The sequence below is a fragment of the Anticarsia gemmatalis genome, chromosome 14 (genome assembly GCF_050436995.1).
Source record: "Anticarsia gemmatalis isolate Benzon Research Colony breed Stoneville strain chromosome 14, ilAntGemm2 primary, whole genome shotgun sequence".
NCBI classification, from domain to species: Eukaryota; Metazoa; Arthropoda; class Insecta; order Lepidoptera; family Erebidae; genus Anticarsia; species Anticarsia gemmatalis.
This window is the reverse complement of record NC_134758.1, coordinates 2,961,547-2,973,369: the sequence shown is the minus strand read 5'-3', so window position 1 is coordinate 2,973,369 and position 11,823 is coordinate 2,961,547. Positions and strand designations below refer to the sequence as shown.

General features: G+C 34.2%; 1 protein-coding gene across 1 annotated transcript; it reads right to left on the bottom strand.

Annotated features, from left to right (window-relative positions):
• Nucleotides 1–4,573: 4,573 nt before the first annotated feature.
• On the bottom strand, nt 4,574–11,682 carry LOC142978309 (uncharacterized). Its single transcript, XM_076122684.1, has 3 exons — nt 11,458–11,682; nt 10,108–10,285; nt 4,574–8,254 (listed from the first exon to the last, which is right to left on the bottom strand). Exons 1-3 carry the CDS (start codon nt 11,475–11,477, stop codon nt 8,099–8,101), a joined length of 354 nt encoding a protein of 117 aa, XP_075978799.1. The 5' UTR covers nt 11,478–11,682; the 3' UTR covers nt 4,574–8,098.
• Between the last annotated feature and the right edge of the window lie 141 nt (nt 11,683–11,823).

Here is an 11,823-nt window from a genome sequence, read left to right as displayed (position 1 = left end):
GGCCGGCTTTTTCAAATAGAACAAGTGTTGGCTAAGTACCTACACATTTTAGGGGACAGTTATGTTTATGAATAAGCGTTAGCTAAACTATCCAAAGGATAAAGTAACAGCAAATGTAGGTATTAGGTAGAACGTAAAGCCAACGTAGAAAAATTCATTTGATAAAATTAAAGCTCTTAGTCATAGTATCTAATATCACGAAATACCAATCTAGTAAGTTAGCAGTAAGTACACAAGTAAATACAGCAATCCTCCCAAACAAACATTCCCTGAGGCGACAGGTACTCAAGAGAACGTTTCAATAAGCCACAGTAACAGGCTCACTGGCTGTTTTCACTAACTGCCACCGATTGAGAGTGTTTGAGAACAACTTGCAGCTTGTTCTCTCTTGTTAGGTATTAACCGAATGTAGGACAAACTCTGATATCGTTATAGAAGTCAATTTGGATGCAAGTATTCGGTTTAGTGTGTTTAGGCGTTTTTGGTGCAGTAGTTAAGGTTTCTGAGATTGCTTGTGATTTGATATTTCAGGTTTTTCTTTCATTGTTATTCTTATATGGAACGCGTTTCTGCTATCTGTATTTATGCAGGTTCTACTATTTTGTATTGGTTAAAAGAAAATAAATCTGGTGGATTTAGATTTTGATAGCATACATTTTAATTTCGTTTCCATATTAAACTCATAGATTGGTACATATATACAATAACGCCTTTTTGCCCATTAGGATAGGCAGAGACATAAACTCCATTCTCAAAAAAATGCATGGTACCTTGGTTTATAGTTGGTTTAATTCCGTAGAGGAATATTTGTAACCGTTCAACAGTATTGCTCACTCGAAGAATTCAGAACGTAAAGGTATAAATAACCCTTCCGAAAAACACAGAAAACAATTCACTCCACAAACCTGACACAATTTATCCGTAAATACCAATAAAGCTCCACAACCTCCATTACCCAATCGTCCAAACATTGCCAACGCATTTAAATTGGTCGTGTAAAGGTTTCAGCAATCAATTAACACGGCAGTCGGTCTGTTCGTCACTTCGATTCATCATGACGGCCATTCGCACCCCTTCAACGTTAATTCAATTTGGTCGATGCGATTTCAACGATTAACAGACGCTTAGAAATGAGTGACTGACTCAATTTCAAATGAACGCGGTTACCTCATTGTTCGGATAACGGAGTTTTATTGTTTGTGTACCATTTTGCATAATGATATTGTTTCATTTGTGTTGCAACGTCGATTATTTATTTTGTATACTTATGTTACTGTAAAAGCCCGAACTGTGGTAAATCCTAAGATTTTCCGGTATAACCTAAGATTTACCAACTATCAATGGTAAAAGTCCGAACAATTCTTTTATTTCGAACTTTTACCTCTGTTCACTTGATGATGTCGAGATGTCGCCGGAGCCCCGCTTCACTTACTCCTACTGGGTGGTTTAAAAAAAATAACCACGAAGGCTAAGGTGGGAGCTTCGCTTCGCCTAACCTTCCCATGTCGCTTTACCCAAAACTCCTTCTTTATAACTATGTCACGGTATATAATTATACCGTGAAATAGTTATAAACATAGTTATACAGAAGGAGTTTTTTATATATCGTAACATAGTTTTTAAACTCCGGCTTGTTCGGACTTTTACCATTGAGAGTTGGTAAATCTTAGGTTTTACCGGAAAATCTTAGGATTTACCACAGTTCGGGCTTTTACAGTAACATATACATAATTAGAAGGAAACTCATATACATATAAGTTTTAGGCTGATAAAGGACTGATCTATGCTTATATAAGTATGTATGGTAGGTATTTTTACAATGGGCCAATATCTAATGTTTCACATTTTTGTCTCACCTAATACACTTTTTGGCGCCAACAATAATTTTCCTGCAACTTAATAATGTTAATCCAAAACTGAAAACTTTAAATGAACAGTGAAAACCTTAATTTTTAAACATTCCTTTTAAAAACAATAGGATGCTAATAATGTACTAAATAATCAGAATAATAAAGCAATTTGGAATGAAAAAGTACGTAGGTATCTACAAATAGTAAAAGGAATTACAAAACTCCAGATAAATTATAATTTGTCTGTTTAAATATGTACAGTAGCTACATAAAGTTCACAGATCATAAATAAAATATCTTCACAAATCCTCTCTCAAAATATCACTACATAGAGTAAATATTCTCCGAATTTCTTAATAAAATACCTATAATTTTACTTAGCAAGCGGAGGATTTTTAAGCGGGAAATGGAATTTAAGGCATGTTTGCTAAATTGTAATTACGGGGTGACGGGGTGAAGGGTAGTCGGCCGAATTTCTACGAACATTTCGTTTCGATTTCCAAGAGGCTCAGGCCGCCGCTCTGGACCCGGTTAACAGTAAAGTTTTCTTCTTTTTGCCTACTTATTTTGTTGGAATTTTGAGGTTCCGAAATGGAGAATTATGTTGTCGAAATTATTCAAATATAGTTATGTATAAGAGAATGCCAATGGTCTCGAAGTAAGTTCAGTAGATATTTTTAAAAGGTAATTTATTGAGTTCCACAGTTTAATTATATTTAATTGTTAATAACCCCTCTGTTCAATAAAGTGACAGCAAATGTATGAAAAGAACTTTAAAAAATCTATTTGATAAGCTACCTGATAGATATTTATAAACGGTAAACCCGAATCTCACTTAAGACGAAATATCCAGAAAAGTGGGATCCCATCTCTACTCTTAGTGTATGAATCTAGTACACTAGTTCACAAATATTTACATAATTTTTCAGCAGTAAAACCTAGAAAAGAAGCACCCTCAATCGTCAAAACGTAACATCATTATTCCGCCAATAGTACACATTCATAAAGCGTGGTATGGTCGTATGTCAAACAGTGGATACGATGTACAAAGCTGATGTTTACGCGTCGCGCCGCGGGGCCCGCGCAACTACCCTCTAATGAGTTTCCAAGTCCCCGTTTGACAAAGAGATTAACTACAACTTTTTCTGTTTCTATTTACCTACATGTAAGACGATTTGTTGCGAGTTGCGTGGTTTACATGCTAATCGGCTCAAGGGCTCTTGTTTTATTATGTGTCAACAAAACGCTAGAAAGTTGGTAATTTAAACAGGCTGCACTTTCGCGGTATTGGCAGTGTATTGTATCCGACTGCTGTTCATGAGGTCGGCGTATATACCTAGGTGTCTTTTAATTTGTCCGGCTAAATAGGAGTATTTCATACACCTCTGCTTACACCTAATATAATTCTAATGTGATATAACAGGCGTGATATTATGTATGTACGTACGTGTACGACGTGACTACCGTGGCTTGCTTCCTTCAACGTATAAGTAGGTGTCCCATCCTACCAGAGATCAATAGTTGGCTAATTGAAGAAATTAAAATGTGTTACACATACTAAATACTAAAATAATACATAGTATTCAAATAAGCATCAGAGACTATAATTATTACTTACGCGTACGCTGGAGCAACAGCGGCAACAAAGCAAGGCTCGCGAGTTCGCTGCCGGCGCTTCTCGATCCTGTGACGACACTGACACTTCGCACGGATTCACATTACTTACTTACGCTACTTATTATCACTGGGATGATATTACTTGTTAATCATCACTAATCACTTCGAGCAATTATTTTGGAAAAGCACTGCGTAATGTTTATATCTCGACGGACAGCGCACCCTTAGCTAATAACAAATTTTCCACCGAACCAACGGTGGGCCAATAAAGGTAAATCATCAACAACACTATGCCGTCCTTATCACAGTAAACACTAATTAAAACTTTATTATTGAAATGTCTTTATTACACAAAACCCTAAATATTACCATTTAATTTCACTAAAACACAGAAAGGCGTCCTTTTTAAGTTAAGAACTTATTTTTTTTTTAATTTTAGCGCGCGGAATGCACCGGTAATTGTGTCAAGGCCACAGGTTCGGGAGCCACTGGCGGGATAGATCAAAGTACTTATATCAAGCAGCGCCGCGTGCGCCGCCTGACCTATAGCAGAGATCGCTAGGAAAGAGAGGCTTTATTGTAGTAGCATTCTTTCTTATTTTAAGTTCCATTGATTCGAATATCATTTGAGTTGCGAACCCGGTGAACGAACTTTATGCTATGGTTGATTACGTAGATAGAGGCCGAAATATGTTTATATTATTAGCCTAGCCTTTCTTCCAGCTATGTTTGAGTCGGCTTCCAGTCTCACCGGATGCAGCAGAATACCAGTATTTTACATAGAGCGACTACCTATCGGAACTCCACAACCCAGTTGCCTGAGTTTACTTATAACACGATATCCTTCGTAAGACTGGTTGTCAGACCCTTAAGCTTCTGACTTCTGTCAGCGACTAACAAACATCTTTGAGAATGGCAGGCGGGATCCACAATTTAACGTGCCTTCCAAAACAAGGGACCGTGGGGACTCGGAATATATATTATGGTCAGCCATCCACCGCACAAACACGGCAAGCGTAGCTTAACCTCAGAGACAGTTCCGTGCGGCTATTGTTAACTAAGCTACGAGAAATGACTGTATGGAATGGTAAAGTAAAACTGCATAAAATATTAAAAACATTTTATTCAAATCCATAATCTGTAGCACTGCGTCACTTAAAACGTATTTACAATAGTTTCAAACGCTAAGTACATGTGAGTGGAATGTTCTATACATACGGAGACGGTGACGTCATCATCTGTGCATCGCCGGTAATGGCGGTTCCACATCAGGTCAATCACTAAAATCTACAGTTATATTGTACTGACACTTGTTTACAATATTGGTCTTAATTAAACAATATTTATTCAACTACCCTCATTTCTACAGACACTAGAACATAGGTGGACAACCTTTTGAATATTAAGAGGTTTTTTTTCCTTGAATTTGTGCTCCCGTTTCCTGTGGTCCACAGACTGGAAAACGTTGATAAATGCTGCTTTAGGTTATTCTTAGCATCACGAGTTTTGTGTATAGTAATAACAGTTTTTAAATTATGTGCTATTTATAATACGCGTTACTTTACTTAGTGTATCTGAGTATAACAAAAAATCCTCTGCCAGATTACTCTTGACAGAATCGAATTTAGAGTGTTGCCATATTCAGATACATAAAGTTAAGTGGCGCGTAGTGTAACGGTAGAGTTGTAATACCATGCTTTATGTCTGTAGATATGAACAAAGTTTATACAGCAATGATCCATAACAAACACAATAACCAAATAATTACAATAAATCATATTTTTCACTTAACAATGTATTGAAACTAACATAAAAGTACTAACTTAAATGCATACATATTTTTACATTAGCGTCTCACATTATTTACTAAAAGAAAATGCATTTAAATGCAATATTGTAACTCAAATTTCTAAAATACGGTGGATAAATAAACTAAAATCTTTCGTTTCACAAAGAGAGAGATTACACATAGGGCGCCTAAGTAAATATTGGAACTTTTTTGAAGACTTTTTAACTAAAATGCGCTGATTGCGCAAATAAGAATATTCAATCTGTGTTTATTAATAGATGAGTATGTTCCATCTTTTCTGAGCAGATAGAATGCATTAATCATAATTGTAAAAATTTAATGATTTCAAATGTAGGTTGGTTCACATAATAATATGTAGGTCCAATTATACGCTCATGTCAAATAACAAATATAGTATTAGGCGCATAGGCGATCAGATCATATTCATTATTTCGTTTCCAAGGTGTAACAATCAAGGAAATCAATGATTGGAGAAAAATTCACTTATATGCGTCGATGTGTAAAGTCCCTTTACATTATGTAGGTGCCAGTACAAAATAACCTTTACGGTTCAACAGTATATCATTATTATTTATTAAGAATACAACACAATATCTAGCCAATTCTAAATTGCGATGACACGTTCACTTATTATTAAATAAAAATAGAAATTCATACTAAATTATTTACATTACCTAAGATCACCTACTCTTTGAAAAAACATCTCTTTTAAAAACAACATTATTCCCTTCATGTCAACTTTATTGCTTTACGAATGTTATACAAATTATTATATCACAATGTCGATTACAAACGCGATTATAATGTACTTTAGTGGCAGTTTCACGGCTCATGGATAAGTATTAGATAACTAATCAGAAGGAATTTTGACAGAATTTAACACATTTGTCGTCATTTTACCTAACTGCTACGTTATTCAACATTTATCCATAAGCTCTGAACTGGCTGTTAGGCCCGTGTTCACAGTCTATGGATGTATCGGATAACCGATGGATAAAATGACAGCAAATATATGAAAAAGCCGTCAATAATCCACCTGATAAGTTAACCGGTACTTATTCAGAAGTGGTTAAACTGGGACTTAATATTGTAAAGGTAAACATTTTAAATTTAATTCAATACCAACGAGACGAGATAGATATTGTAAACATTCCTATTTTATATTTAATCGATAACTTAACGACAATAGTTCTCTCAATTGTTAAAATATCGATAGCGATTATCGCTAAGTGAAAAGTGCTGATAATCGAGTGCAGGAGTTGACAACACTTGTCAATAAAACTAAAACCTCATTAGTAAGTACCAAAATGTTTTAAGCCTCTGATAATCCGTTTACTATATTTATCTCCTCTCGTTAGTCTACTTTCAATAATCGCTACATAATTTTGTCACACAAAGTTTAAAAATGTACAAACAATGTGCACATTTTATAATTACAATGCTTAATTAATAATACACAGATTTAAAACACACTTTTTAAAATAAAAATGCAACTAAAGAATGATTTTTTTAACATACAACACTTAACTATGCGCTTCGAGGTCCGTGAAGCCGAAGACATCCGAGGATTGCCGAGGTTTCCGAAGTTTCCCGAAGCACATGATTAAAGCGATCTTCTACTTTAGTGTGAAAATGCGAAAGCAAAAGCATATTCTACATATACAACCATGATTAAATATATAAAGAGAGAGGTTTAAGTATTTAAAGAGTTAGCAAGCCAGTTAATGTTGGCTTTTGAAGGTATAGATTGACAGAAATATGTCTATCTCTTTTTAACTAACAGTATTTGTAATGTTGTCCTCTTCCTTTCTCGTTTATTCATTTAATCATGGTGTACAACAGAAACATATGTACTCATGGGAAAGTTCACATAATGAAGGGAAACTAAAATTGTAAAGCATAATCTCAGAGCAACAGTAATGTCTCATTGCAAACTTAATTGTTAGGATATTTCTACGGAACAAGGGTGCATACTATCGAATAGAAGAAATCTCGGTGTCATAGAAAGAGTATCGAGAAATTTTCATATAGAGGGAGTAGTATTTAACAAGTATTTTTTTTTTGGAAAATAAATCATCTACCGCCAGACATTTAGAAGCATAGAGAAAGACCAGTTTCTATTACACAGCAGAAAAAAGCTCACTCTTATATCCTAATTTCCATTGAAAAATTGTTTCACAAATATTTATTCTCAATAATATTGTATATTTTCTTTCGTGCACTACTAAAATTCATATATTTTTGTATTCTATGCGTCTAATGCACTGTATAGAAGTCTATTTGCTTTATTCTTTTTAATTGTCTTTTAACTGCTAAAACTTTTTTTATTGAGTGTAGTCTGTATATGTACAATGAGACAATACACTTTTCGTTCGATTCCAACTGCGCCCATTGAAATTTTTAACTGCATTTTTTTATTGACAACACTGAACCATATGAACAAAAAAAATTATATAAATATGGAATATTTTTATAAAATAAATAAAGAATACTAATATAATTCAACCTAATATAACCTCTACCATTAAAACAAATCAACTAAAAATTTTACTAAATAATAAAATTTTGAAAATTAAAATCATTTTTTGACACTGCAGAAACCTTTACTAATGCTGTTAAGACTTGTCCATTTGCCTTTCATACATGTGATTGTAGGTTTCAAACAGTAACAAAATTACATAAAACACCAAGGAATAATACCTTGTACGAAACAAACGAAGAACAGAATCAAAGCAATACAAATCATACCAAACTTCTTGAAAATATAAAAGTTCTGTTTCAATGGGCACAATCTTGATTTCGAACGCTTTTTGCCATGGAACTAAGAGCGATGTTTATTGCGATTTATGGTCTGAAGTAGGCGGCGAGCCCACCACTCCTCGAGATTGAATGGCCTGAAGTTAGCCAGTTGGCGGGGCGCCAGTACCTCCTGATAGTACTTGGCGTCCTCGCTGCCTCGTTCTAGGTCACGGGTCACCTGAAACAATGGTTAAAGCATGAGTCAATTTGTTACGACAAGATCAAATGTTAAATAAGGTTGTGAGTTATTGAATAGTAATATGATAAAATATTGGGTTATTATAAGGCTATAACCTCCCTCATTACGGGAGGAGACCCTTGCCCAGCAGTTGGACAGTAATGGGTTAATTTATATATTTATTTTTATAAGGCTATGGCCTAGTCAATAGGGAAGCTGGGCCTGGTCAATAGTAGTAGGAAATCTATCGAACGCAACGTTCCATTTTGGATTCTCTAGTCGAATCCTATATGCTCATGGATGTTCTCTAAAGAAATTCTCAGTAGATACTACCATGGAGTTACGTAATAAGCCCGACTTCGGCAATACACTTGCTTTACTTCCTACTTAATAGAAATAAAAAAAAGAAGATATCAAATTCTGTACAGCAAAATTATTTAGTTGTTTCATTAGGATTTACAAATAACCAGCAAAAACACAAGGAAACACATTGATTAATAGATATACACAAATTTGAAACACGACTTATATGCACATACCTATAGGTTTCTAGGTATTACAGTTTAATACTGTACGATGTTAGCTGAAGGTTAGTTATTAGTTTCCTAGAACTTCGGCAGTGAGTCGCGTAATAACGTATTTAGTTCGCGATAATGACTAGCTGTGCACTGCTTGCCTTCATACAATATTATGTCACTATTCCTATGATTACTTGACAAACTGTTACTGTTTTAGCTTGTTATAATAATGATTTTTTGCATGCCTAGCAAGCAAATTAGAAGAAAATATCTTCATTAATAAGGGATTAAGGTGTGATTTTATATGTCTGTAGCACTAAAAAATTATTACAAAAATATATAGGTAATCAATTTTGGAATTAAATACCTGTTTTTCTAAATAAAACTATAAAAATGGGTCAGGCATTTTGGACATGAAAGTAAAATAAATTAAGATAACATTTTAGTCCCCGAAAAAGTACAAAGTTACATAGGATTAAAATAGGTCCCAAATTAGGCTAGACCTGTATCTTGGGCAAATAGATAGTGTTCTTATTGCGAATTTCTAATCTATACTAATATATAAAGCTGAAGAGTTTGTATGTTTGTTTGAACGCGCTGATCTCAGGAACTACTTGTCCGATTTGAAAAATTATTTCAGTGTTAGATAGCCCATTTATTGAGGAAGGCTTTAGGATATATATCATCACGCTACTACCAAAAGGAGCAGAGTACCAGTAAAAAATGTTACGAAAACGGGGAAAATTATGACGCATTCTCTCTTATATGCCGCAAGCGAAGTTGCGCGGGTCAGCTAGTACCAAATAATTTTCGGTCAAAAATTTGAGGTTGACAACCTTTGTGTTCCATTTAACAGATCACATGCATCAATTTACATGAAGGAGTTAAAACAACATTGACCTGATTAGGTGTGTAATTTTAACACATCTCTGTTAATTAGGATTTATTATGTCCTAGGACACTGTAAATGAATCATTCTTTTTAAGAGGATAGAGGCATTTTTCTTGTTTGAGTTTTAGCATTGTGCCTCCTACAGCATGATGCTTTATGAACAGCCAAAAATAAACTTGCAGTATCAACAATATCTTACCTCTCCCTGTTTGAAAATGCAACTCACATATTCAAAAATACACAAATAGCGAAGACCTAACAGAAACACTAAGCAATTAATTAACAGTGAAGAAAAACACCATGAGGAACCCACCTAAGAGTTCCAATAGTTCTTGATGGAACAGTGCAAAGCAGTGATGGAATAAAGATATTCTTCTCTCATTCTAGTTGTGTTTCCATGTGTATGGACATAGACATAATATTTTGTTTTTATTTTGAACGTACCTTATTCCAAGAATCATAAATATAATTAATGAGATCATCATGCTGGTTAGTGTTGTTGTGTGCAGGGGGCGTCTGTGCAGGAGGACTGAGCCTTGCACTGTGTCCGTTGCCATTGTGACGCTTGCTGCCTCCCATGTGGGGCAGTGAGCGGGGCCCATTGTTGCTCAGGTAGCTTGACCTGAAACATTTTGTATAGAAATTGAGTATGGCAACTAAATATATAGTTATTGAAGGTATTTATATTATGCACTTGTAACATGAAGGTTCTTATGATAGAGAATTTATGTACTTGAAAATACCTTCTATGTAACATAAAAATTGATAAGCAAATATCATTTTTCTTGTGAGCAGAAGATAACAGTAATTTTCTAACAAGGTACCTATAAGGTGAAATATTTAAAGTTTACAATAAATTACATAGATCTTACTTCTTAGTTTATTCTGATCTAGCTTGGTCCAGTGTAGTAACAAAATCTGAATATTATAATTATACTAATGAACACATTCTGTACTGAACTAATCAGGTTTACTATATTTACACAACATTGTAGTAAAGATTACAATGAAAATAAGATAATTCTTAGTAAAGTATCAAAACAATGGATTTCTATAATCTGTGGTTATAATTAGTACAATAACAAAAGCATTGATACATTATCTGACTGTAATGTTTACAAACAATACAGTGTTATATTACTCAATTGATATGCAGATTTATGTACAATATATTATAATATCTATGTACATTACATTGTTATTGATAAGATCTACACTCAGCAGATAAAAACTGTCTGTCTCTTTGTTATCTGGTACCAAGGTTGATGGTCTGATAAAAAAAGTGTCGAAAGCCAGTAGGCTGTTATATTTATTGTCAAATCATAGACAAAAAAAAAATATTTAAAAAAAATAGTTTCATTTTTTTATTTCAATGATACTGAGCAGCATTAATAGCACGTAATGAAAAAATATTGTAACATTAGTGCAGACTATTCAAAACTGACGCGATAAGCGTAACGCGTGGCGTGATAATAATATAAATAACACCTACACGCTCACGCATTGTAAACATGCCACCGTTCTTTGTTATGTGCAAAAAATCCGCTACTATCACGAGTGCACGCTCAACGTAGCGCGATTAAGCGTCTACTCGACATACGACAATTTCACACGCTTTCATTTCTTACTACAAAACCAAAGCCCAATCGTAACTGGGTTATCTTTTCTCTAGATGAATAGTTTATTTTAATTTTCATGGAATAGCTTATTCTGCGTCATTAATTGTTTAAAATACACTTCAATCTTAAATAAAACGTTAAAGCAAAGTCAGTAAAAAGCACGAGATTCCCTTACCTCATATTATTACGGTCCATGTTTCTAAACACTGTGGTGTTCACTTTTATAAGAATATCCTAACAATAATTACTATATATACTACTAAGCTACCCTTATCTTACACTTTAACACATTTCTAAACAAAGGATCAAGTAAAAAATCTGTAAATAATAATAAAATTCTAAAGATAAATAGACAGGACGCCACACAACACGACGACACACATCTGTCAAAAATAATAGCTATCAGCTGCACTTCCGTACATTGAACTCGATCTACGATTGGTTATTGGTTGTACTATCTATAAAATTGGCCAATCAGAGAGAAATGTTTTGGTTGCGCAAAATTATAAGCTCCAATAAGGCGGGAAAGAAGCGAGAGTAG

Coding starts and splice junctions, on each gene's coding strand:
- LOC142978309 (XM_076122684.1), bottom strand. CDS start 11,477: ATGGACCGTAATAATATGAG. Junction 10,286..11,457: donor ATGGACCGTAATAATATGAG/GTAAGGGAATCT, acceptor AAAATGTTTCAG/GTCAAGCTACCTGAGCAACA. Junction 8,255..10,107: donor TTTATGATTCTTGGAATAAG/GTACGTTCAAAA, acceptor CCATTGTTTCAG/GTGACCCGTGACCTAGAACG.